The sequence below is a fragment of the Mustelus asterias genome, chromosome 19, assembly GCF_964213995.1.
Source record: "Mustelus asterias chromosome 19, sMusAst1.hap1.1, whole genome shotgun sequence".
Lineage (NCBI taxonomy): Eukaryota > Metazoa > Chordata > Chondrichthyes > Carcharhiniformes > Triakidae > Mustelus > Mustelus asterias.
This window is the reverse complement of record NC_135819.1, coordinates 69345994-69369317: the sequence shown is the minus strand read 5'-3', so window position 1 is coordinate 69369317 and position 23324 is coordinate 69345994. Positions and strand designations below refer to the sequence as shown.

At 41.9% G+C, this 23324-nt stretch overlaps 2 protein-coding genes across 4 annotated transcripts in view; one reads left to right on the top strand and one right to left on the bottom strand.

The window, feature by feature from the left end:
- chchd3a (coiled-coil-helix-coiled-coil-helix domain containing 3a) overlaps window positions 1-5792 on the bottom strand; it is a 301499-nt gene extending 295707 nt beyond the window's left edge. The window contains exon 1 of the mRNA XM_078235821.1: window positions 5314-5792. Within this exon, the coding sequence (XP_078091947.1) occupies window positions 5314-5394 (81 nt within the window). The 5' untranslated portion in view covers window positions 5395-5792. The remainder of the gene's footprint in view (window positions 1-5313) is intronic.
- A 264-nt stretch (window positions 5793-6056) lies between these two features.
- exoc4 (exocyst complex component 4) overlaps window positions 6057-23324 on the top strand; it is a 516360-nt gene continuing 499092 nt past the window's right edge. For all 3 annotated transcript variants that reach the window (XM_078235822.1, XM_078235823.1, XM_078235825.1), the window contains exons 1-2: window positions 6057-6160; window positions 15384-15768. In XM_078235822.1, the coding sequence (XP_078091948.1) occupies window positions 6081-6160; window positions 15384-15768 (465 nt within the window). In that variant the 5' untranslated portion in view covers window positions 6057-6080. The remainder of the gene's footprint in view (window positions 6161-15383; window positions 15769-23324) is intronic.

Genomic DNA, 23324 nt, shown 5'->3' with positions numbered 1-23324 from the left:
ATGCCGGCGTTGGACTGGGGTAAACACAGTAAGAAGTTTAACAACACCAGGTTAAAGTCCAACAGGTTTATTTGGTAGCAAAAGCCACACCAGTTCCGAACTCTGAATTCTGGAGTTCCACACTTACCATCTATCGCCAATGACCTTTGATTCCCTTGCCCAACAAGAATCGATGTACCTCTACCTTAAAAATATTCAGTGACCCCACTTTTACTGCCTTCCAAGGCAGAGTTTTAAAGTTGCACAACCCTTAGAGAGAAAAAAAAATCACCTCATCTCTGTTCCAGAAGGGCATCCCCCAATTATACAACAGTGCCATCTTGTTCTGAACTCAACCACAAAAGGAAGCATCCTTTCAGTGTCCATCTTGTAAATACCATTCAGGATCTTATATTCTTCATTCAAGTCACCCCTCACTCTTCTAAATTCTGGTGGAAACAAGCCCAGTCTTTCCAACCTATCCTCAGAAGACAACCCGCTCATTCTAGGTATCAGTCTAGTAAGCCTCCTCTGAACCGTTTCCAACATATTTACATACTTCCTTAAAGTAAGGAGACCAAAACTGCACACAGTATTCAAAATATGGTCTCACCAATGTCCTGTAAAATTGAAGCATTGCACCCTTACTTTTCAATTCCTCTAGTAATAAAGGATAGCATTCCATTAGCCTTCTTGATGATATACTGCACCTGCATACTAACATTTTGTGACTCATGTATGAGAACACCATTCTGTCGTCCATCTCCATACAAGTAAAGTACTGGGCTTTTTTATTCTTCCTGCCAAAGTGAACAACTTCACACTTACCCACATTAAATGACACAACAGATCGGTCAGGATGCATGGGGAAAAAAAAAGACAAATTCTATGAGATCCCCTCTCACTCTTCTAAATTCCAGTGAATGTAGTCCTAATCCCATATTAGTCTCTCCTCATCTGACAAACCTGTCATCCCTGGAATCAGCCTGTTAGGCCTTCGCTGTACTATTCTATAGCAAGGACAGAAAAGGCATGGTAGCACAGTGGTTAGCACTGCTACTTCACAGCTCCAGGGACCTGGGTTCGATTCCTGGCTTGGGTCACTGTCTGTGTGGAGTTTGCACATTCTCCTCGTGTCTGCGTGGGTTTCCTCCGGGTGCTCTGGTTTCCTCCCATAGTCCAAAGATGTGCGGGTTAGGTTGATTGGCTATGCTAAAATTTCCCCTTAGAGTCATGAGATGTGTAGGTTAGAGGGTAAAAGATGTCGGGATATGGGGATAGGGCCTGGGTGGGATTGTGGTTGGTGCAGACTCGATGGGCCGAAGGGCCTCTTTCTACACTGTAGGGTATCTATCGACATCCTTCCTCAAATAAGGACCCCAAAACTGCACACAATACTCCAGGTGTAATAATCTTACTGAAGCCAACCTTCCATCACCAATCACCCTTTTATTTACCGTGATACCTGAACAGCTATCAACGGCAACACAGTGCAAATCAGCCCCGAGTCGATTGCCAGCCTGAATGGAGCCAGCTGGTTTGAACCCCCTGCTGCTCCTTCCCTTTTGGGCAAGCTATCTGCCTGATAGGGGAACTCATATTTTAGGGGAGATCCCTGTGGCCATCAAAAAGGATCCCAAACATCCGATATGACGAACGTGGTCCATTTTCACCTCAAGGATGAACAAGGAATCTGTCTAAGTCCCTGAACAGCCTTTTTGTGTCCTCCTTACAGCTTGCATTCTATGAGACTTGGGTGTACTTGTACAAGGAGCACAAAGTTAGCATGCAGATACAGCAAGGAAGGCAAACGGCATGTTAGCCTTTATTGCAGGGGTATTAGACAACCAGGGTAAAGATATCTTAGTACAATGGTACTCTACAGGGCTTCAGTGAGATTACACGGAAATGCAGTTTTGGTCTTATTTCAGAAATGATATACTTGCATTGTTGCCAGACAGTGAAGATTCACTAGATTTGACCCTTGGCTTGCTGAGGGACTGAGTAAGTTGGGCCTATACTCTCGAGAATTTAAAATAATGAGGTGTGATCTTGATGAAATATACAGGATTCTGAAGGGGCTTGAGAGAGTAGATCATGCAATTATTTCCCCTGGCTGTGGAAACGAGTACAGAGCACAGTCGCAGGACAAGGGGTCACATATTTATGACCAAGTCGAGAAGAAATCTATTCCTTGGAGCCCACATGGTGCAGTAGGTACTGCTCCTGCCTCTGAGCCTGAAGGTCCTGGGTTCAAGTCCCACTTCAGGAATTGTTGGCCACAGAAGAACTGGTGCAGGCAGTACAGCATAGGTCCCAGCCTGGAAAAATGGGGAATTTTGGGGGCAGTAAATCCATCACCAAATCCATGATAATGATAAAGTGTGATCTACCAGAATCGTGGCCATCACTTGTAACACGGGTAAAGACGATGAGAAGTTTCTTCACTCACAGGGCTGTAAATCTCTGGAATTGCCTGCCCAAGGGGGTTGTGGATGCTAATCCTGCTCCTATGTCTTCTGTTCTTGAAAGACGAGAATAATTTTGAGTACGTAATAATTCATCAGACTGGGGTTATTTCATGTTGAAATTCTCCAATCTTTCCTCATTGCTTGTACATTTGACACCCTCGGATCATGAGCGGGATCTTCTCTGCATTTTTACCAATGTTTATAAATGAGTTTTGTGACCAAGACTGACAATATCTCAATTAGTTGTTCTTCATTTGCTTCCATAACTCTATCTGTAAACTATCTTCTTAAAAACAACACTGATTTGTGGGCGTCATTAAAAATTGATGAAATTGTGGAATGCAATTTGTAATGCACCAGTAACCATCCCATACAACATAAACAGAATTGGACTTAATCACCGAGTTACAATAAATCACTGGCCCTTAATTGGTATAAACCAAAGTCCCTGTATTTCAATCATAGCAATACGATTCAGCATCCTTTTGGACCCCCCTTTGTCTCCTTTCCTGGTCATGAATTTTTATGTGATCTCTGCTCACTGTTTATGCATCCTCTCCACAATATTCGCAACTTTACTTTGCAGCAGACAAATCACCATTCCGAAGGGGTCATAGATTTGCCATGTTCACCCTGTTTTTCTCCAAGGATGCTGTCTGACCTGCTGAGTATTTTCATCATTTTCTATTTTTATATCATCATTCCATTTGCTTTACCTTAGATAGAATAACATGTTCATTATTGGAAACTCCCTTTTACTCTTCACATCCCTTCGGTAACTAACCTGTCGTGTCTTTTAAAATTTCTCTTTCTTGTTCCTTTATTCCGTTGAATACATAGTTGCCAACATTAATTACTGTGATTTTTTTTTAAACTGCCATTTCTTAATGCAGCTGAATTTCTGATTCATCCAACACAACCTTTCTAAGTGTCACTTTAAATCAGCCTTCGATTGATAGCAGTTTAAACAGAAGTCTGTAGGTTCAAGTCCCATTCCTGAGATTTGATCATACAATGCAGACTGATTATTCAGTGCAATACTGAGGGAGCACCGTGCTGTTGGAGGTGCTGCCTTATAGATAAGATGTCAAACTGAAGTCTAATCTGCCCACTCAGCTGGGCATAAAACATCACAAAATACTATTTCAAATAAAAGCAGAGGAGTTCTACCGATGCCTTCACCAATAACCATCCCTTAACCAGCAGCCCGAAACAAAAACTACTATTTGGTCATCATCTTATCGCTGTTCATAGGCCTTGTGCTCAATTTGGTTCCTGCATTTTCTATGTTATTAAAAGGTACTCGTTGGCAGGAGAGTGCTTTGGAGAATCCTGAGGCTGTGAAAAGCATTGGAAAAAGGCAAGCTCTTTTTTTTCCCCATTAAAGAATGAAACTACATTTGTACAGAGCCTTTCATGCCCTGAGGATGCCAAAGAAGCATTCATAGCCAAGGAAGCACTTTGTAGAGCTGACAAAAAAGGCATAGCAAGACCCGACAATCAAAAAAATTACCAAGTAATTTGTTTTAATGGTGCTGGTTGAAGGATAAATGTTAGTCAGGACACTGGAAGAATGCCGCTGCTGCTCTTCAAATTGAAACTTTTAGCTGAGGGCAGATGGAACCTGTTGGTTGCATCCAAACAGTTCTTCAACAATGCAGTACATTGCATTGTCAGACTAAATTGTGTTCTCAAATCTGTGCAGTGGAACTTTTAACCTATGAGTCAGGAAAAATTATACCACTGAGCCAAGGCGCTCTCATGATCTTTATGCCCCGCTCCAGTTTTCCTCACTATCAGTGGCCTGTCTTGCTGAGGTCAATTTAAAATTTTCCACAATCACTAAACCCTCATGAGCAATTCAACTATTGTCCCCATGCAAACCAGTACATGAATGACTACTTTAAAAACATCACTCAGTCTTGGGTTCTCAGGCAAAATAGCAACCAGGGGATCTAAATTTAAGATGATTATCAAAAGAACCAAAAGATAAGCACTTTTTTTGAAAGAGATGATTGATCTGGAATGCACCACCTGAAAGAATGGTGGAAACAAGCTCAAGAATAACTTTCAAAATAGGAAATATTTTCAGGGCTATGGGGAAAGGGCAGGGCAATGGAATCAATTGGGTCGCTCTTCCAAAAACTCAACTTAGGCACAATGGGCAAAATGCATGGTATCATTCCATGAGCCCCACTCCTGAGATTGGACCACAAATTCAAGGTCAACATTATAGTGCAGTGTTAAGGGAACATTACACTGTCAGATTTTTGGATGAGACATCAAACCAGTTGCTCTTTCAGATGAACATAAAATTTGCACAATACTGTTCCAAAACAGAGCAGGGGCATGTCTGACAGGAGCATGAGTGACACCATGCTAATGCAAACATTGCTTTTAAGGTTCTCTCAGTTTAAAATCAGAAATGTGGCATATTATCAGAGAGTTCGAAAATTATTAGCACTAAAACCAAAAAAGGTCCTTTAATGAAAATATTGCACTTTCATTCTCCAAAAAGAACCCCAATAATATCAAACCAGATCTGAGGGGAGGGAGTAATGATCATTAGAACTACTCGATAGTTTAAAAAGCCGAATGTAATTGAATAAATGTGAGGTAATTCACCTCCAGAAACAACGAGTCGTAAATGAGTTTATAGTCTTTTAAAAGTTCTCAATTCAAAGAGAGGCCTTAACTTGAACACTGAAAAAAAAGTTTTAGAAAACTTCAATTTCAAGATAAAAAAATGAAACTTTTTCAGAGTCTGGGACTTGGAAAATGTCACGATAGTAGTAGATTGCTGCTGAAGGGAAAGTTTCGAGACTTGCCCTGCTCCAATGCGTTCACAAAGTGACACACTCACCCTAATGCCCTTCACCACAGTGATCTGATCATTTTCATCAGCTTCGAAGGAGACCCGTTTTGTACTCCCGCTAACCCCCATCTCACCGGCATTAATTTAAAACAAACACAGGCAAAAGGGAAACTGAGGGATTTTGTTTTTTAAAAAAGAAAAAGACTAATTATCCCCGCAGAGAAAAACTTTTGAGTTAGTTAGTGTCTGCAACAAGACAAACAGTCACAGGCCGAGGCTGCCGGCGGCGGTCCACTCCATCACGTCTCCCTCCGCAACCCGCCTGACAACAACGATCACCGCGATTGGTCAATCCCCCACGCTGAGGCCTGCCAATGCCCTGGAACCTTCGATTGAAGAGGAGCGCTGGTTGGTCTGCAGTCGTCTCGGGTGCGGGACCGGGGGCTGGGGGGCGGTGCCGCGAGGCAGATCCCAGCCCGCTCAGAGAAGACCAGTCATTCTGTTTAAATAAAGTTACCCTTGTTGTCAACGCTCCGGGAATTCTGGGAATTGTAGTTCTTAGTCTTGAGGTCTTTTCATAAATTGTTTTTTAAAAAAGGCTTTCTTCGGATATTAAACAGCCAAAGTCGTTATGATTATGCAGTCTTAGTTTCCTCCATTAAGTTTTTATGTATTATGTGCATATCTTGTTGGCCAAATTTAAGGGTCCCCGCCCATTCGCGGGGGGGGGGTTATTGACGTGGGCCGGGAGAGGCGGCTCCAACCGACAGTCAGCGCTCGCGCCTGCGCACGGCCGCGGGTCAGTGACAACAAAGATGGCGAGTGAGGCAGGGAAGTACAGGAGTGTCATCAGTAAAAGTAAAGATCCCTCTGGTTTACTCATTTCTGTCATCAGGTGAGTGCAGTGAGAAAAAGACGACCTTTCCATTCTATATCCGAAAAGCGTTTGTTTGGGAGGCGTTTCCCCCTCCCCCCCCCACCTTTCTAAGTCATGACGACCAGTGTGAATGTGAGGCTGCCACTTGACCTGATATCCACTCCAAAGGGAAAATGTTGAAAAAGGGAGAAAGTTGGCTGTTATTTATGCTACTTTGCTAACAGCAGTCTATGCTCTTTTTAAATTTAGCCGGTTTGCAGGATATTCCAAGCGGCACCCTTTTTGTATTTAAGTCTGTTTTATACTTATGTCAGTTACTCATGACACTACTTTGTGCCTCATGATACTACTATGAAGAACACCACGGATATTGTCCTCTGTGTCCTGTCCAGTACTTATCCCTCCATCACTTTTTAGGAACATTTTCACGTGTGTGAGCTTGCTGGGTGCAAATTGGCTGCTGCATTACACTTTACTGTCAATTGTGATATATAATTATTGTTATAAAGTATTTTTGAACATTACAGATGTGATACAAAGGTTTTTCTTTCAAAATACTATCAAACGTCCTGCCAACTGACTACTTTTTCCTTCAGACTGTTCTATGTCACATTCTGGAGATATAACCCAGTGATGTAATGCAACCAAGTTCTACTTAAATACCCTGACATGTTATGAATCAATGATCGCTATGACAAAGTTTCATTTCTACACTTCCTGGCCAATGACATTTTTAAAACCAGTTATTGTAACTATCTTGACTCTTGCTTTAGCTGAGTATTAAAACAGTTGTATTTATATAAGAAGATAGAGTCATAGAGGTTTACAGCATGGAAACAGGCCCTTCGGCCCAACTTGTCCATGCTGCCCTTTTTTTAAAAAAACCCCAAGCTAATCCCAATTGCCTGCATTTGGCCCATATCTCTCTATACCCATTGTACCCATGTAACTATCTCAATGTTTTTTAAAAGATAAAATTGTACCCGCCTCTACTACGACCTCTGGCAGCTTGTTCTAGACACTCACCACCCTCTGAAACAATTGCCCCTCTGGACACTTTTGTATCTCTCCCCTCTCACCTTAAACCTATGCCCCCTAGTTTTAGACTCCCCTACCTTTGGGAAAAGATATTGACTATCGACCTTGTCAGATAATATGCACCTTGATTTCTGACTTTGTCCTGTGCATTTGAGGACTCTGGGTCCGGACTTGGAGTTTAGAAGGATAAGAGGGAATCTCACTGAACTTGCAGAATACTGAAAGGCCTGGATTGAGTGGACGTGGGGAAGATGCTTCCATTAACAGGATAGACTAGGGATCCGAGGGCACAGCCTCAGAGTAGAGGGACAACCCTTTAGAACTGAGATGAGGAGGAATTTTTTTCAGCCAGAGGGTGGTGAATCTATGGAATTAATTGCCACAGAAGGCTGTGGAGATGAGGTTGTTGAGCACATTAAAGACAGAGATAAATAGGTTCTTGATTAGTAAGGGGATCAAAGGTTATGGGGAGAAGGAGGGAGAATGGAGTTGAGAAACTTATCAGCCATGATTGAAAGGTGGAGCAAATGCGATGAGCCAAATAGCTTAATTCTGCTCCTATATCTAATGGTGTTATTATGGTCTAACTGACCAGTTCTGTAACATTTTCAGTCTATTCTGTGAAGCATGTATCCCATATTAGCTGAATAATTTTGCAACATAAACATTTTTAATCATTTTCCGCAACTATTTTGATTTTGGAACTTATTTTAAACTTTATTTGCAATGTTTAATCACTTGAACAAGTTTTGCTTTTGTGACTAAATAGTTTAGTTCCCTGTATCACCTTGCCTAGGTGCAGTACAGAAATAAGACCTCTAAAGTTTGCCTAAAGTGTAATTTGCTGTTTATATGCACAGGTCAGTTGGTAGGACTTTTAATAAGACCATAAGAAATAGGAAGTTTAAAAAAAGTAGACTGTTCGGCCCCTTGAGCCTGCTCCTCCACTTAATAGGATCATGGCTGATCCCACATTCCTCATGTGTACTTTTTTGGCCTTCCCCATTCCCTTGATTCCCTGACTGATCAAGAATCTGTCTATCTCAGTATAGTCATGATGTGGAGATGCCGGCGTTGGACTGGGGTAAACACAGTAAGGAGTCTGTAACCTGGTGTTGTTAGACTCCTTACTATCTCAGTATACACAAGGAGTTCCAAAGACTCTCACCTGTCTGAGAGAAAAAATTCCTTCTCAGCTCAGTCTTAAATTGACACCCCTTTATTCTGATATTATGCCCTCTGGTCTTAAATTCTCCCGTGAGGGGAAACATCCTCTCAACATTTACACTGTCAAGGCTCTTCAAGAATCCAATATGTTTCAGTGAAATCACTTCTAAGTTCCAATGAGTGGAGTCCCAATCTGTATAACCATTCCTCCTAAGACAATCCCTCCATACAGGAGATCGTCCCAGTGAACCTTCACTGAACTGTCTCCAATGAAATAATAGCTTTCCTTAAATAAGGTGATCAAAACTCCGTATGGTACTCCAGATGTGGTTTCACCATTACCTTTTACACTCACAGTAAGACTTCCCCACTCTTATATGCCAACCTCCTTGAAATAAGGGGCAACATTCTGTTAGCCTTCCTGATTGCCTGCTGCACCTATGTGTCAGCTTTCTGTGTTTCGCACACAAGTACCCCCAAGTCCCTTTGTGTTGCAGCTTTCTGCAGTTTTTCTCTGTTGTGGTGACCGCAAAGGCCATGGAGGATCATCAATAGATCTACCTGGGGATTTATGCAGTATGAACTGGGAAGCAGTCAGCAGGGGTTTTTAAGCCTGTTACTTGATTCAGACCAGAGTTGGAGGTCCTGACGGTAAGACTTGGAGGGAATTTTCCTTTGGTGCACAATAAAGGGTGTTGGAAATGAGAAACGGACATTTGGCTGAATTACTACATTCTCCATTTAAATAATTCTCTGTCCTCTTGTTCTCCCTTCCAAAATGAACAACTTCACATTTTCCCACATTATACCCCATTTGCCAATTTGTTTGCCCACTTATTTAACCTATCACAATATCTTTGTTCACTGCTTGTATCTTTCTCACAACTTGCCTTTCCACCTATTTTTGTGTTGTCGATAAATTTGGCTACAGTCCATTTGCTTCCTTCTCCAAGTCATGGATATATATTGTAAACAGTTGCGGTCCCAGCACTGCTCGCCTTGGAACCCCAGAGATTACAGTTTGACAACCTGAAAAAGAAGTCCTTATCCCCACTCACTGTTTCCTGCCCTTTAGCCAATTCTCTATCCATGCCAATGTACTACCTCCAACAACGTATGGATGGAGTTAGCTAAAGTGGACTGGGTGGATAGATTAGCAGGAAAGACAGTAAGCTTATGACTAAACCTGTTGTGAGGTACCTTGTTGAATGCCTTCTCGAAGTTCAAATACAACTCGTCTACTGGCTCCCCACTATCTACTCTGGTTGAGACTTCCTTGAGAAACTCTAATAAATTAGGCAGACAAGCTTTCCCTTTCATGAAGCCATGTTGACTCTGCTTGCTTAGATTATGATTTTACAAATGTACTGCTATTACTTCCTGAACAACTGATTCCAAAATGTTTCCAACAATAGTTGTTAGGCTAATCTGCTTCTAGTTAGTAGCTTTTTGCCTCCCATCCTTTTTTGAAAGGAGTGTCACATTGGCAGTTTTCAAATCCCCTGATAATTTTCCAAAAAATCCTTGAATTCTGGAGATTTACAACCTATGCATCCACTATTTCTGTCGCTACTTCCTTTAGGATCTTAAGATGCAAGCCATCAGGGCCAGGAGACATATCTGCCTTTAGCCCCATTAGTTTGTCTAATACTACTTCTCTTGTGATGGCGATGGCACTTAATTCTTCCCCTGTATTCTTTAGTAATAATGGGATGTTTGAAGTATCTTCCACCATAAAGACATGATGACTGTTTAACTCCTTAGCCATTTCCTTATTCCCCAAAACTATCTCCCCAGATTCATTTTCAAGGGGCTTGTGTTCACTTTGACTTCTCTCGTCCTTTTTATATATGTAAATAAGCTCTTATTGTCAGTTTAGATATTCCTCACTAATTTGCCCTCAGTTCATTTTTAGTCCTTCTTTGCTCGATTCTGAATTTACTCCAGTAACTTTCTTCCATTTACAAAAAATATGTTCTTCCTCACACCTCCCTGTGAATGTGAAAGCGCGATATTAACGTGAATTCTTTTTCTTCTTGTATCTATATACAATAAAAATTAACATTGAAGAAATGTTCCAACAAGATTTGATTGGTAAGATTTAACTTGAGTGGTAGACTGAATCATTTTCTTGCAACACAATATGTGGATAGGCTGACAAGAGGTGAGGCCACATTGGACTTGGTACTGCGTAATGAACCGGGCCAAGTGTTAGATTTGTTTGTGGGAGAGCACTTTGGAGATAGTGACCACAATTCATAGAAACCCTACAGTGCAGAAGGAGGCCATTCGGCCCATCGAGTCTGCATCGACCACAATCCCACCCAGGCCCTACCCCCACATATTTACCCGCTAATCCCACTAACCTTCGCATCACAGTACTCTAAGGGGCAATTTTTTTAACCTGGCCAATCAACCTAACCCGCACATCTTTGGACTGTGGGAGGAAACCGGAGCACCCGGAGGAAACCCTCGCAGACACGAGGAGAATGTGCAAACTCCACACAGACAGTGACCCGAGCCGGGAATCGAACCCGGGACCCTGGAGCTGTGAAGCAGCAGTGCTAACCACTGTGCTACCGTGCCGGTAATTAGGTGTCTTTCATTATTGCAATGGAGAGGGATAGGGCCATACGGCAGGGCAAACTTTATAATTGGGGGAGGGGTAATTATGATGCGATTCGGCAAGAATTAGGGAGCATAAGCTGGGAACAGGAGCTCTCCGGGAAAGGCACAAATGAAAAGTGGAGCTTGTTCAAGGAACAAATACTGCGTGTCCTTGATAGGTATGTCCCTGTCAGGCAGGAAGGAAATGGCCGAGTGAGGGAACCATGGTTCACAAGAGGTTGAATGTCTTGTCAAGAGGAAAAAGGAAGCGTATGTAAGGATGAGAAAACAAGGTTCAGCTGAGTCGTTTGAGGGTTACAAGGTAGCAAGGAATGAGCTAAAAAAAGGGCTTAGGAGAGCTAGGAGGGGGCATGAGAAGTCCTTGGCGGGTCGGATCAAGGAAAACCCCAAGGCATTTTACTCTTGTGAGAAATAAAAGAATGACCAGGGTGAGGTTAGGGCCGGTCAAGGATAGTAGTGGGAACTTGTGCATGGAGTCAGAAGAGATAGGAGAGGTGATGAATGAATACTTTTCTTCAGTGTTCACCAAGGAGAGGGGCCATGTTTTTGAGGATGAGTATGTGATACAGGCTGATAGGCTGGAGGAGGTGGATGTTCTGAGGGAACATGTATTAGCAATTTTGAAAAACCTGAGGGTCAATAAGTCCCCTGGGCCAGATGGGATATATCCTAGGATTCTTTGGGAGGCAAGGGAGCAGATTGCAGAGCCTTTGGCTTTGATCTTTGGGTCCTCACTGTCCACAGGGATAGTGCCAGAGGACTGGAGAGTGGCGAATGTTGTTCCTCTGTTCAAGAAAGGAAATAGGAATGACCCTGGTAATTATAGGCCGGTTAGTCTTACTTCGGTGGTTGGTAAGTTAATGGAAAAGGTCCTGAGGAATAGGATTTATGACCATTTGGAAAGATGCAGCTTAATCCGGGATAGTCAACACGGATTTGTGAAGGGTAAGTCTTGCCTCACAAATTTGATTGAATTCTTTGAGGAGGAAACTAAGTATGTAGATGAAGGTAGAGCAGTTGATGTCATATACATGGATTTTAGTAAGGCGTTTGATAAGGTTCCCCATGGTTGGCTCATGAAGAAAGTAAGGAGGTGTGGGATAGAGGGAAATTTGGCCGATTGGATAAGTAACCGGCTATCTCATAGAAGACGGAGGGTGGTGGTGGATGGAAAATTTTCAGACTGGAGACCAGTTACCAGTGGTGTACCACAGGGATCAGTGCTGGGTCCTTTGCTATTTGTGATTTTTATCAATGACTTGGAGGAGGGGGCTGAAGGGTGGGTCAGTAAATTTGCTGATGACACCAAGATTGGTGGAGTAGCGGATGTGGTGGAGGGCTGTTGTAGGCTGCAAAGAGACATTGATAGGATGCAGAGCTGGGCTGAAAAATGGCAAATGGAGTTTAACCCTGATAAGTGCGAGGTGATTCATTTTGGCAGGACAAATTTGAATGCGGATTACAGGGTCAGCGGCAGGGTTCTGAGGAATGTGGAGGAACAGAGAGATCTTGGGGTTCATATCCACAGGTCTCTGAAGGTTGCCACTCGAGTGGATAGAGCCGTGAAGAAGGCCTATAGTGTATTAGCGTTTATTAACAGGGGGATTGAATTTAAGAGCCGTGGGGTTATGCTGCAACTGTACCACAAGTGAGACCACATTTGGAATATTGTGTGCAGTTCTGGTCACCTCACTATAAAAAGGATGTGGAAGCATTGGAGAGAGTGCAGAGGAGATTTACCAGGATGCTCCCTGGTTTGGAGGGTAGGTCTTATGAGGAAAGGTTGAGGGAGCTAGGGCATTTCTCTTTAGAGCGGAGGAGGTTGAGAGGTGACTTAATAGAGGTTTATAAAATGATGAGGGGGATAGATAGAGTGGACATTCAGAGACTATTTCCTTGGGTGGATGTAGCTGTTACTAGGGGGCATAACTGTAAGGTTCATGGTGGGAGATATAGGAGGGATGTCCGAGGTAGGTTCTTTACGCAGAGAGTAGTTGGGGTCTGGAATGGACTGCCTGCTGTGATTGTGGAGTTGGACACTTTAGGAACTTTCAAGCGGTTATTGGATAGGCACATGGAGCACACCAGAATGATAGGGAGTGGGATCGCTTGATCTTGGTTTCAGACAAAGCTCGGCACAACATCGAGGGCCGAAGGGCCTGTACTGTGCTGTACTGTTCTATGTTCTTAACTTCCTCTATACCTCTGATCTCGGAGGCAATATAGAGTTACTGGCTCAATTGTAATGAGGTGTATACAATGTAACGCACATGTTGCACTTGTCACAAGGCAGTGATGTATTAAGATAATCACTCGATTTCATATTTCAGAGGTGCATCTAAATTTAGATGTCAGCATCATTAAAATGCACTTTAGTGTAACAAATGCTGGTAGGGCTCCTCCATCTGGTCTCTGTGTTCAGTAATGGGAAGTGACAGAATTGGCCAGGGTTCCACAATGATCCCACTGGTTTCAAGTTGGGGATGAGATTAGTAACGTTTATGATGTCCCCTCAGTTAACCAATATTTGACCCTCATTATCCAAGCACATGTAAATAACGGCCGGTCGGACAAGCTACTGGAGATCGCCCGGTGTCAGTGAAATTCTACACAGCAAGTCATTACCACCTTCATAAGCGATGGGATAAAAGGATACTTCAAGCCATCTTTTTCTTGAACATTAATTGAAATTTTGCTCCTGTGTTAAATTTAGATTTAGCTTCTGTACTTTCAAAAGATAAATCAAAATGTTCTTTCAATTGTGACATAATCTTTTTGGAGATAGATCATCTCTTCTGAGTTTACAACTGCATGCTGCCTTTGAAGTTTGATTGGTCAACTTTTTTTTCCGGCTTCTCCCTTGAAATATCTGACTGCTTCTAGATTGTAGTTGAAAGGCATCTGTATTTTATTCAAATTATTATTAGGTTTGTGTATCTGCACAGCAAGTGCCAATGGGGGTGTTAGGTTTGATGTCGAACTTGATCAAGTAGGTATTTGCAACCAATCTATTTATGAACTTTGAACAATATATCATTAATGTGATCATTTTTTATAACACTGCATACATCCTTTGAATGTACATTTTAATAATTTTAGGTGCATATGATTTTTTTCTGAAAAGTAGCTGCCCAATGTAAAATCCTTGCAATGAGAATTTGATGTAGGTAGGACAGCACGAGTTCAAAAAATCAAATCAAGGCAACTAGTCATGTTTTTTGTGAATGATATTTAATAATGTTCATTAAAAAAACACATTTTGAGTATCGATCTGAGGTTATAACTTGAATCCTACAGCGTAGGAGGAGGCCATTTGGCCCATCAAGTCTGCACCGACCACAATCCCACCCAGGCCCCATCTCCACAACCCCAGGCATTTACCCTAGCTAGTCCCCCCGACACTAAGGGGCAATTTAGCTTGGCCAGTCCACCTAGCATGCCCATCTTTGGACTGTGGGAGGAAACCGGAGCACCCTGAGGAAATGCACGCAGACATGGGGAGAATGTGCAAACTCCACACAGACACTGACTCAAGCCAGGAATCAAACCCGGGTCCCTGGCACTGAGGCAGTAGTGCTGACCACTGTGCCACCGTGCTGCCCATATTTTAAGGTTTTTTTAGTGCCATGTTTAATCACACTTTTAGAAAGCCACTATCCCATATATTTTCCACCTAAAATTGTCAAAATAATAATCTAAACTTCTAAAGATACTTTGATCTGCATGAATTAATAATATTGGAAACATTGTGTTATGCACAGCACAGGCATATCATATGATGAACTTAGTCAATACTTTTAAAAATTGGACCCAAACAAGCTGCAAATCATTTGAAATTTGGCATTTTGATGGGCTGATGGGCCTTTTCTGCACTATATGACTATATGACTCTACAGACATTATCAAGACCCAATTAAATATGGACATAAGTGAGGGCCATCAGTGGAATTTAAACATCTGTGTGCGCACGTATGTATGTCAATTAAAGGTCTGTTTATGTCAAGCAATAGCGTTATGACAGTGCAGTTAATTGGTTCAGAATGGCTACCTCAGTTTTGGGGACGATCACACACATGTCGAACCTAATACCTCATGTACAACAACTTGGGATTGTGGGTTGGTGATCAAGGAGTTGCTGCTTTCATTTGTATAGCACCGTATTAGCTTGTTAGAAATATCGCAGTGTTTCATGTGCAGTGCATTACTTTTAAATCCAATGATTGAAATACAGAAAAATAAGATTTACCAAGTTTTAATTGTGCAAATTCAACTGACAATGCTTATTATAATTACCAAAATATAGTCAACATTCAAGTGCTGATACTGAAATACTTCAGTCAAATTCAAGTGTTAGCGATGAAAATAGGTTTCCTGTTTAAGTAATTGACTCACATTTCTTACTCTATAGAACTCTGTCAACAAGTGATGACGTTCAGGATCGAGAAGCTGAAAAGGGCCGTTTGGAGGAGGCCTATGAGAAATGCGACCATGACTTGGATGAATTGATTGTACAGCACTACACAGAGCTTACCACAGCCATTAGGACATACCAAAGCATCACAGAACGTATCACCAGCTCGCGCAACAAGATCAAGCAGGTGAAGGAGAATTTGCTTTCATGCAAAATGCTGCTCCACTGCAAAAGGGATGAGTTACGCAAACTGTGGATCGAAGGTATTGAACACAAGCATGTACTAAATCTGCTTGATGAAATTGAGAACATCAAACAGGTGCCACAGAAACTGGAGCGATGCATGGCAAGTAAACATTATCTTCATGCCACAGACATGCTGGTAGGTACCTTGTTCCATTTATCTAAAATGTAAATGTAGACTCATGATGCTCAGTCATTAAGCTATTCAGATTGAATCTCAGGACGTAAAGGATTCAGGTTGGATTACTGACCATTCTATGAAAGTATGTTACAAGAACATGAAAAATAAGAACAGGAGTTAAACATGTAGCTCCTTGAGCCAGTTCTGCCATTTCAGTGCACTATTCCCAACGAAGCTAAAAGGAGAGTCTTGAAACATATCTTATGATGTTTGGTTATAAAACCAAAGGGTCATTTTAATCCTGTGCTGTTCCCTGGTTCCTTTTGAAAGATATTGATGGACTGGAAACAACGATAAAAAAGCAACAAAGGTGGCAGCAGGCTTTAAGTTTGAGTCAGGAAGAGAGGTTCACAGAATTCTGCCTGTTTTCATTGAAGAAAGTTAGCCAGGTCTTTATTCACACCTAAAAACAAATTCATTGTTTCTTTGTACAAACCCATTTAATTTACACTGTAGAGACAGAATACAACATGAACAATTTTCAAATTGTGTTCAGGACTAACATAGTGCAGTCGATGTATAAAAAGGAGTCTCTACTATTTTTGGTTAACAGCTTTACGGGAAAAAACGATATAGGGAAAGTTAGTTGGTGGTTATATTTTTCTTGGGTTCTGAACTATAGAGCCACAAAAATGTTACACTGCAGAAAAAGGCCATTCAGCCCATTTGTCCACAGTGGCCAAAAAAGGGAAAAACAAACTAGCAACTCATTTTTATCCCACTTCGTGGCCTGTTAATAGCCTTGCAGTTTACAGCACTTCAGGTACAGAGCTGAGCATTTCAGCCTTGACCACCAATTCAGGCAGTGAATTCCAGATACCCTTCACCCTCTGGTGAATACGTTTTTCCTCCTCCCCCTCTAATCCTTCTACCAATCACCTTAAACATCTGTCCCCTGGTAATTGATCTCTCAGCTAGGGGAAGCAAGTATTTCCTGTCCGTTCTATCCAGGCCCCTCCTAATTTTGTAATCTTAATTAACCCCCTCAGTCTCCTCTGTTCTAAGGAAAGCAATCCTAGTCTATCCAATCTTTCCTCGTGCCTGCAATTTTCAAGCTCTAGCAACATTCTTTTAAATCTCCTCTGAATTCTTTCCAGAGTAATAGGTCCTGCCTATGAGGTGCTGCCCAGATCTCTGCACGAAATTCCAGCTGTGGCCTAACCAATGTTTTATACAGTTCCAACATTACACCCCTGCTTTTGTATTCAGTACCTCGCCCAATAAAGGATAAGATTCCATGTGCTTTACTTTACAACCTATGCTGCAACCCTCATGCACTCCAAGGTCTCTCCCTTCCTCAACCCCACTCAATATTTTCCTGATTATTGAGGATTCCTTTGCTTGTCCTTCCCAAATGCATTACCTCACTTCTCCGGATTGATTTCCATTTGCCACTTTTCTGCCCACTCAACCAAACCGTTGATGTAATTCTGCAGTTAACAGCCACCCTAATCACTGTGAACTACACGGACAATTTTGTATCATTTGCAAACTTCCTGATCATGCCTCCCACATATAAGTCCAGACCACTAATCTATGCAGCAAACAGCAAGACCCCAACACTCAGCCCCATGGAACACCACTGGAAACTGCTATCCATTTGCAAAAACATCCATTGACCATACTCTTTGTTTCCTATTGCTGAACCATTTTGGATCCAACTTGCCACCTTCCCCCTTCTCCTATGTGGGACCTTGTTCAGTGCTTTTGTAAAATCCACATAGACAATATCCATGACACTACTCATGAGTCCTCCTTATTACTTCCTCAAAATTTTATTAAGCTGGTAAGACACGATCTTTCCTGGACAAACTATACTATCAGAACTGATTCAAATAATTTGTCCACCACTGAAGTCAGACTGACCAGCCCTTAGTTTTCTGGCCTATCCCTCACAACTTTTAAAAATAATGGGACAACGTTCACAGACTTCCAATCCCCTGGTACCTTGCCTGTACCTTATCAGGATGGGAGAATGATCCTCGGAGCATCCTCCCTCACTTCCTCCCCCCTGCGTGGGCTACAATCCATCCAGTCACGGTGATTTATCCACCTTCAACATTGTGCTTCCAATACCTTCTCTTTTATGTTTATTGTATCCAATATTTAACACTCTTCCTCTCTAATTATATGGGCCAAATGTGGGCAATTGGGATTAGTTTAGGGGTTTAAAAAAAAAAGGGCGGCAGGGACAAGTTGGGCTGAAGGGCCTGTTTCCATGCTGTAAACCTCTATGACTCTATGACTCCATAACTGCATTATCCCCCTCCTATGTGAAGATAAAGTATTAATTGAGAGCCCTGCCCACACCTTCAGCATAAACACATAAATTACCTTGAACATCTCCAATAGGCCCTACCCTTTCCTTAGTTAATCTGTTGCTCTTCAGTTACTGGTGAAAGATTTTTGGGTTTTGTTTATTTTTAGTTACCCGTATTTTTTCATATCTTCCCTTTGCTTTCCTAATTTCCTTTTTTACTTTTGATTTTCCCCTTGACTTTCTATCGTATTAAACTTTTTGTGACTGTCATGAACTTAGTTTTTCTGCCGTATCTTGCCCAGTATGCTTCAGGATAACCAGGATTATCGAGATTTGGCAGAACCATCATTTTTCTTTGTCTGTACAGTGCCAGGAGAATCTCACTTTTGAATGCCTCCCATTGTTTTAATACTGTCTTCCCTTCGAGTCGATGTATCCAGTTCACTGCTCAGCTTTGTAAAATTTGTCTTCCCCAAGTTAGAACTTTTACTCCTGTTCTATTTTTGTCCTTTCCTGGAATGATGCAAAATCTAACTGTGTTATAGTCATCAGTTCCAAAAAGCCTTCCAATGCTACTTTGTCCACTTGCCCAGCTTCATTTCTTAAGATTAAATCTAGAATTGTGGCCTGTCTTGGGCTTGTTACATGCTGGTTAAAAACGTTCTCTTGAAGGCAGTTCAAGAATTTTATGCCCTCTGTGCCCTTCACACACAATGTCATACTGCCATGTGTCTAACTGTGCCCTCAGCTCATCAATTTTATTTGTTATATTCCTTGCATTGACATATATACCTTTTAAACCCTGCCAAATTCCTGTGCTGTACACTTTTTTTAACCTGTGCTTCCTCTGTCTTTCAGGGTCAGACTGATTTTTCTACCTCCTGTTCCTTCCCATAAATTTGACCTCAGGTTCCCATCCCCCTGCCAATTTAGTTTTTATCATCCCACCTATCCAAAAGTATCAGAATATCTCCCTGTGAGAATATTCATCCCAATCCTGTACAGGTGTGGATCGTGTGGCTTGTACAAGTCCCATCCTCCCCAGAACTGCTCCCTCCTACACCAGCTTTCTGGCCACGTGTTTAGTTGCTCAATTCATCTATTTCGATACTCACTTGCATGTAAATAGGGTAATCCTGAGATTACTGCTTTAGGGGTCCTCCTTTTCAATACCCTTCCCAGCTCCCTAAAGTCTACTTTCAGGCCTTCATCCTCTTTCCAACTAAAGTCATTGGCATCAATGTGGGCCATGACCTCTGGCTGATCACTCCCCAGAAGCATACCCTGTAATGGCGCCTTAATATCCTTGACTTTGGCACCAGGGAGGCAATGTAACATCCTGGAGTCGTATCTGCAGCTTCAAACACTTTTGTGTGTTCCCCGAACTAACAAATCCACTATCACTGCCACTGTTCCATTCTTCCTTCCCTTCTGTACAATACAGCCATTTGTAGCGCCCAAAGAAGGTCCTCGGTGAGTAATTGCCGAACCACTGCTAAATGCCACGATTTCTGGACTATGGGTAGGATGAACAGGCAGGCCTCAGGACAGGAATCTGACCCTCTGCTGCTGTTTTTATCTACTGCAAGCCTTCTAGCCAACTGGGCTATCTGCTCCCCATGGTCATGTTACAGGACTAGTAATCCAGAGGTCTTGAGTAATACTCCGGACATTGAGTTCATGGCAGTTGGGGAAATTACATTGAGTAAACTAAGTGAATCACTATCAGTAATGGTGACCATGTATCTACCAGACTGTCATTCAAAGTCCTTTTAAAAAAGAAAATCTACGATCCTGACCTAGTTTTGTCTCGATTTGACTTCAGATCCTAAGCCCTTTGCCTCCTAATTGCCTTTGGAGATGGCCTAGCAAATCACTTCGTTGTCAAGTAAGCAGTTCACTACCACCTTTTCTTTGGCAATTTGGAATAAGGAACAATGTTGACTTGACCAGTGATATCCACATTTTGTAAAAGAAGTTTGGGGGGGAAAAAACTCCATTTGACATAATGAGACTAATACTGCAAAATCTTCGTAAATAACTTCCCGTTAGAACCAATGTTGAATAATGTAGATTATAATCTTAGATTGATACAGTGTCATTTCATTACATTTTCTTGGGTAAAAAAAGAAGTTCTGAAGGGATTTATCTTGTAAATTTTAGCTATGCTATTCCCTTCGGCGTTTAAATAAGTTGAGACTTGACAGCAGGTGAATTGTACATAGCCTGTAGTAGTAATTAGCTTGCTGAGCTGAATAATATGAATCTTATGTAATACACTGAAAAATTTTAAAAACATGCTGTTGCTGACTTTTTGTAAACAAAATCTCTGGCGCATTGGGTGTTTTGTTTTACAAATTGTTTGCTAGTCTTAAAGCCTCCATCTAAGCAAAAAGTGAGCCAGTGTTTGATTTTGTATTGCAAAGAAAGAAAACAAAGATTGGTGTTTGGTTCATGCTGAGAAGGACTAACAAAATAGAAAATACCTTGTACTTGCAGAATTGGCTTGTAAATGCCAAATGCATTTCAATGTAGATAGGTGTGGCAGGAAAATTAAGGAGGCCATCTACTCTTTGGCAAATTATTTTGTAAATAGGGTAGAGACCTCGGTGTACAGATAGATAATAATGAAGATTAGAAGTACGGGTTAAAAAGAAGTCCTAGAAAGTACAAGCAAAGCTCTGGAATTCACTCTGAGGAATAAAATTCATAGGGTAGTTAAGAGTTAACCACATTGCTGTGGGTCTGGAGTCACGTGTAGGCTGGTCTGTGTAAGGATGGCAGACTTCCTTCCCTAAAGAGCATTAGTGAAGCAAATGGGTTTTTATAACTATCAATTAAATTTTCATGCTCACCATTACCGATACCAGCTTTCAGTTGTAGATTTAAATTCCATCAGATTTGAAACCAGGTCCCCTGAGCATCAGCCTGGGCTTCGGGATAACCAGCAACACTGTCAGTACTCCGCTGTCTCTATTCTTGGCACTACCCCTGCTGCCATCTCCCGCTTCACCCGAAAAGGTAGATGTGTAGAGGCTGTTTCAGTGGGGCAGTCCAAAACAAGGGGCTGCAAATATAAAATAGTCACCAGTGGAGCCTGTAAGGGGCACTTAAAAAAATACATTCACCAAGGAATTGAGAGTGGTGCGAAGGTTGAATTCACTATAGCGAGGGACTAATTGGTGTGAATAGCAAAGAAGCATTCAAGGGAAAGCTAGGTAAATACAGAAGAGTCAAAAATAAGAGACTGTGTTGATAGGAGGAGACTAGTGGGGAGCAAATGCTGTGGCGTAATCCAGCTGTACTGAAAGGCCTATTTCTGTTCACTGTTCACATATATTAATGATTTGGAAAAGGGAATTGAATGTATTATCTCCAAGTTTGCAGATGATACAAAGTTAGTTTGGTGGGAGGGTGAGCAATGAGGAGGATGCGGAGATGCTTTAGCCTGATTTGGACAGGCTGAGTGTGTGGACATCTGCATGGCAGATGCGGTATAATGTGGATAAATGTGAGGTTATCCACTTTGGTAGCAATAATAGGAAGACATTATTACTTAAATGGTTGTAAATTGAGGGAGGTGGATACTCGACGAGACCGTGGAGTCCTCAGCCGCTAAAAGTAAGCGCGCAGGTACAGAAGGCAGTAAAGAAGACAAATGGTATGTTGGCCTTCATAGCGAGCGGATTTGAGTATAGGAATAGGGATGTTTTGATGCAATTGTAGAGGGCGTTGGTGAGGCCACATCTGGAATATTGTGTGCAGTTTTGGTGTCCTTATCTGAGGAAGGATGTCCTTGCTATAGAAGGAGTACAGCAAAGGTTTACCAGGCTGATTTCTGGGATGGCAGACTTAAGTTGGTTAGGATTATATTCATTGGAGTTTAGAAGAGTGAGAGGGGATCTCATAGAAACTTATAAAATTCTAACAGGGTTAGACAGAGTATATTCCGAAAGAACGTTCCCAATGGTGGCGGAGTCCAGAACTAGGGGGTCATAGTTTGAGGATAAGGGGTAAACCTTTTGGAACTGAGGTGAGGAGAAATTTCTTCACCCAGAGGATGGTGAATGTGTGGAATTCACTACCACAGAATGTAGTTGAGGCCAAAACGTGTGATTTCAAGAAGAAATTAGATATAGCTCTTGGGGCTGAAGGGATCAAGGAATATGGGAGGAAGGGGGGATCAGGATATTGAATTTGATGATCAGCCATGATCAAGATGAATGGCTGAACAGGCTTGAAGGGCCAAATGGCCTACTCCCTGCTTCTAGTTTCTATGTTTCTAACCTGTAACCTTTATGTAATACATTCAAATAGCGCCTATTTCATTCATGATATGACATTAAATCCTTCACTGGCATTTAATTACTTTAGAAATGTAGGTGATATTTTAATGACAATTTGCCCTGCATGATCCTACAATGAATTGCTAGATGAGTCTGTTGTAGTAGGTGCTGAAGGGTGGGGTGGTTGACTGGATGGCCAGGCATTGCTGCTCCATCACTTCTGTCTTTGAAGTTAATTGCAGTAGCTGAATATCCTCGTGTGAGGGATATAATGTGTTCTCACTAACTTTTTGAGACTGGACTAATTACTGCCAATACCTTGCACAAACAATGGAAAACAAAATCTGTTTTTCTGCATAGCAAAACACAAACTAAATTTATTGTTGGATTCTTCCAGCATGGAATCCCGACCCTGTATGTATTTTTTAAAAAGTTGTCCTTATTGCTATTTCTTAACCTGGCGTTTCTGCTGAACAAAGGCAATTAAGATGGTTGGTCCTGAGTCTGGAAATTATCCCGAACAATCTCCAGAACAAAATAATTCTTTTCTCAGTTTCAGGAATGTCACACCTCCTTGTGCCTAAGGAGCTTCTAACAGATCACCTGGGACAGTACAGACCAATTTCAGAGGGAGCCACAGGAATGCCATTTGCATTTGATAAGCTAACCTTGCTAGTGGGGTCTGTAGGTCTGTTGAGACAATGGCTGTCCAAACACTGGACCTTCGACATGAATGGCACCCCTTTCAACCCATAATGGTTGAGACATTATCAGTCCTGAAAACTAAGTCAAATCCCAGATGCTGGACAAACATCCTTTGTTTAAGTCGCTGTGGAGAAGGGAGGTCCCTCAAACTGCCTTTTGAGCAGTTTATGAGTTGTGCAGCCAATCTGCTGTGTAACACCTAACTGGCAGGTCACACAAGTCTACTCTGTCCAAGTTGGACCACCAACCAATCTAATGTGACT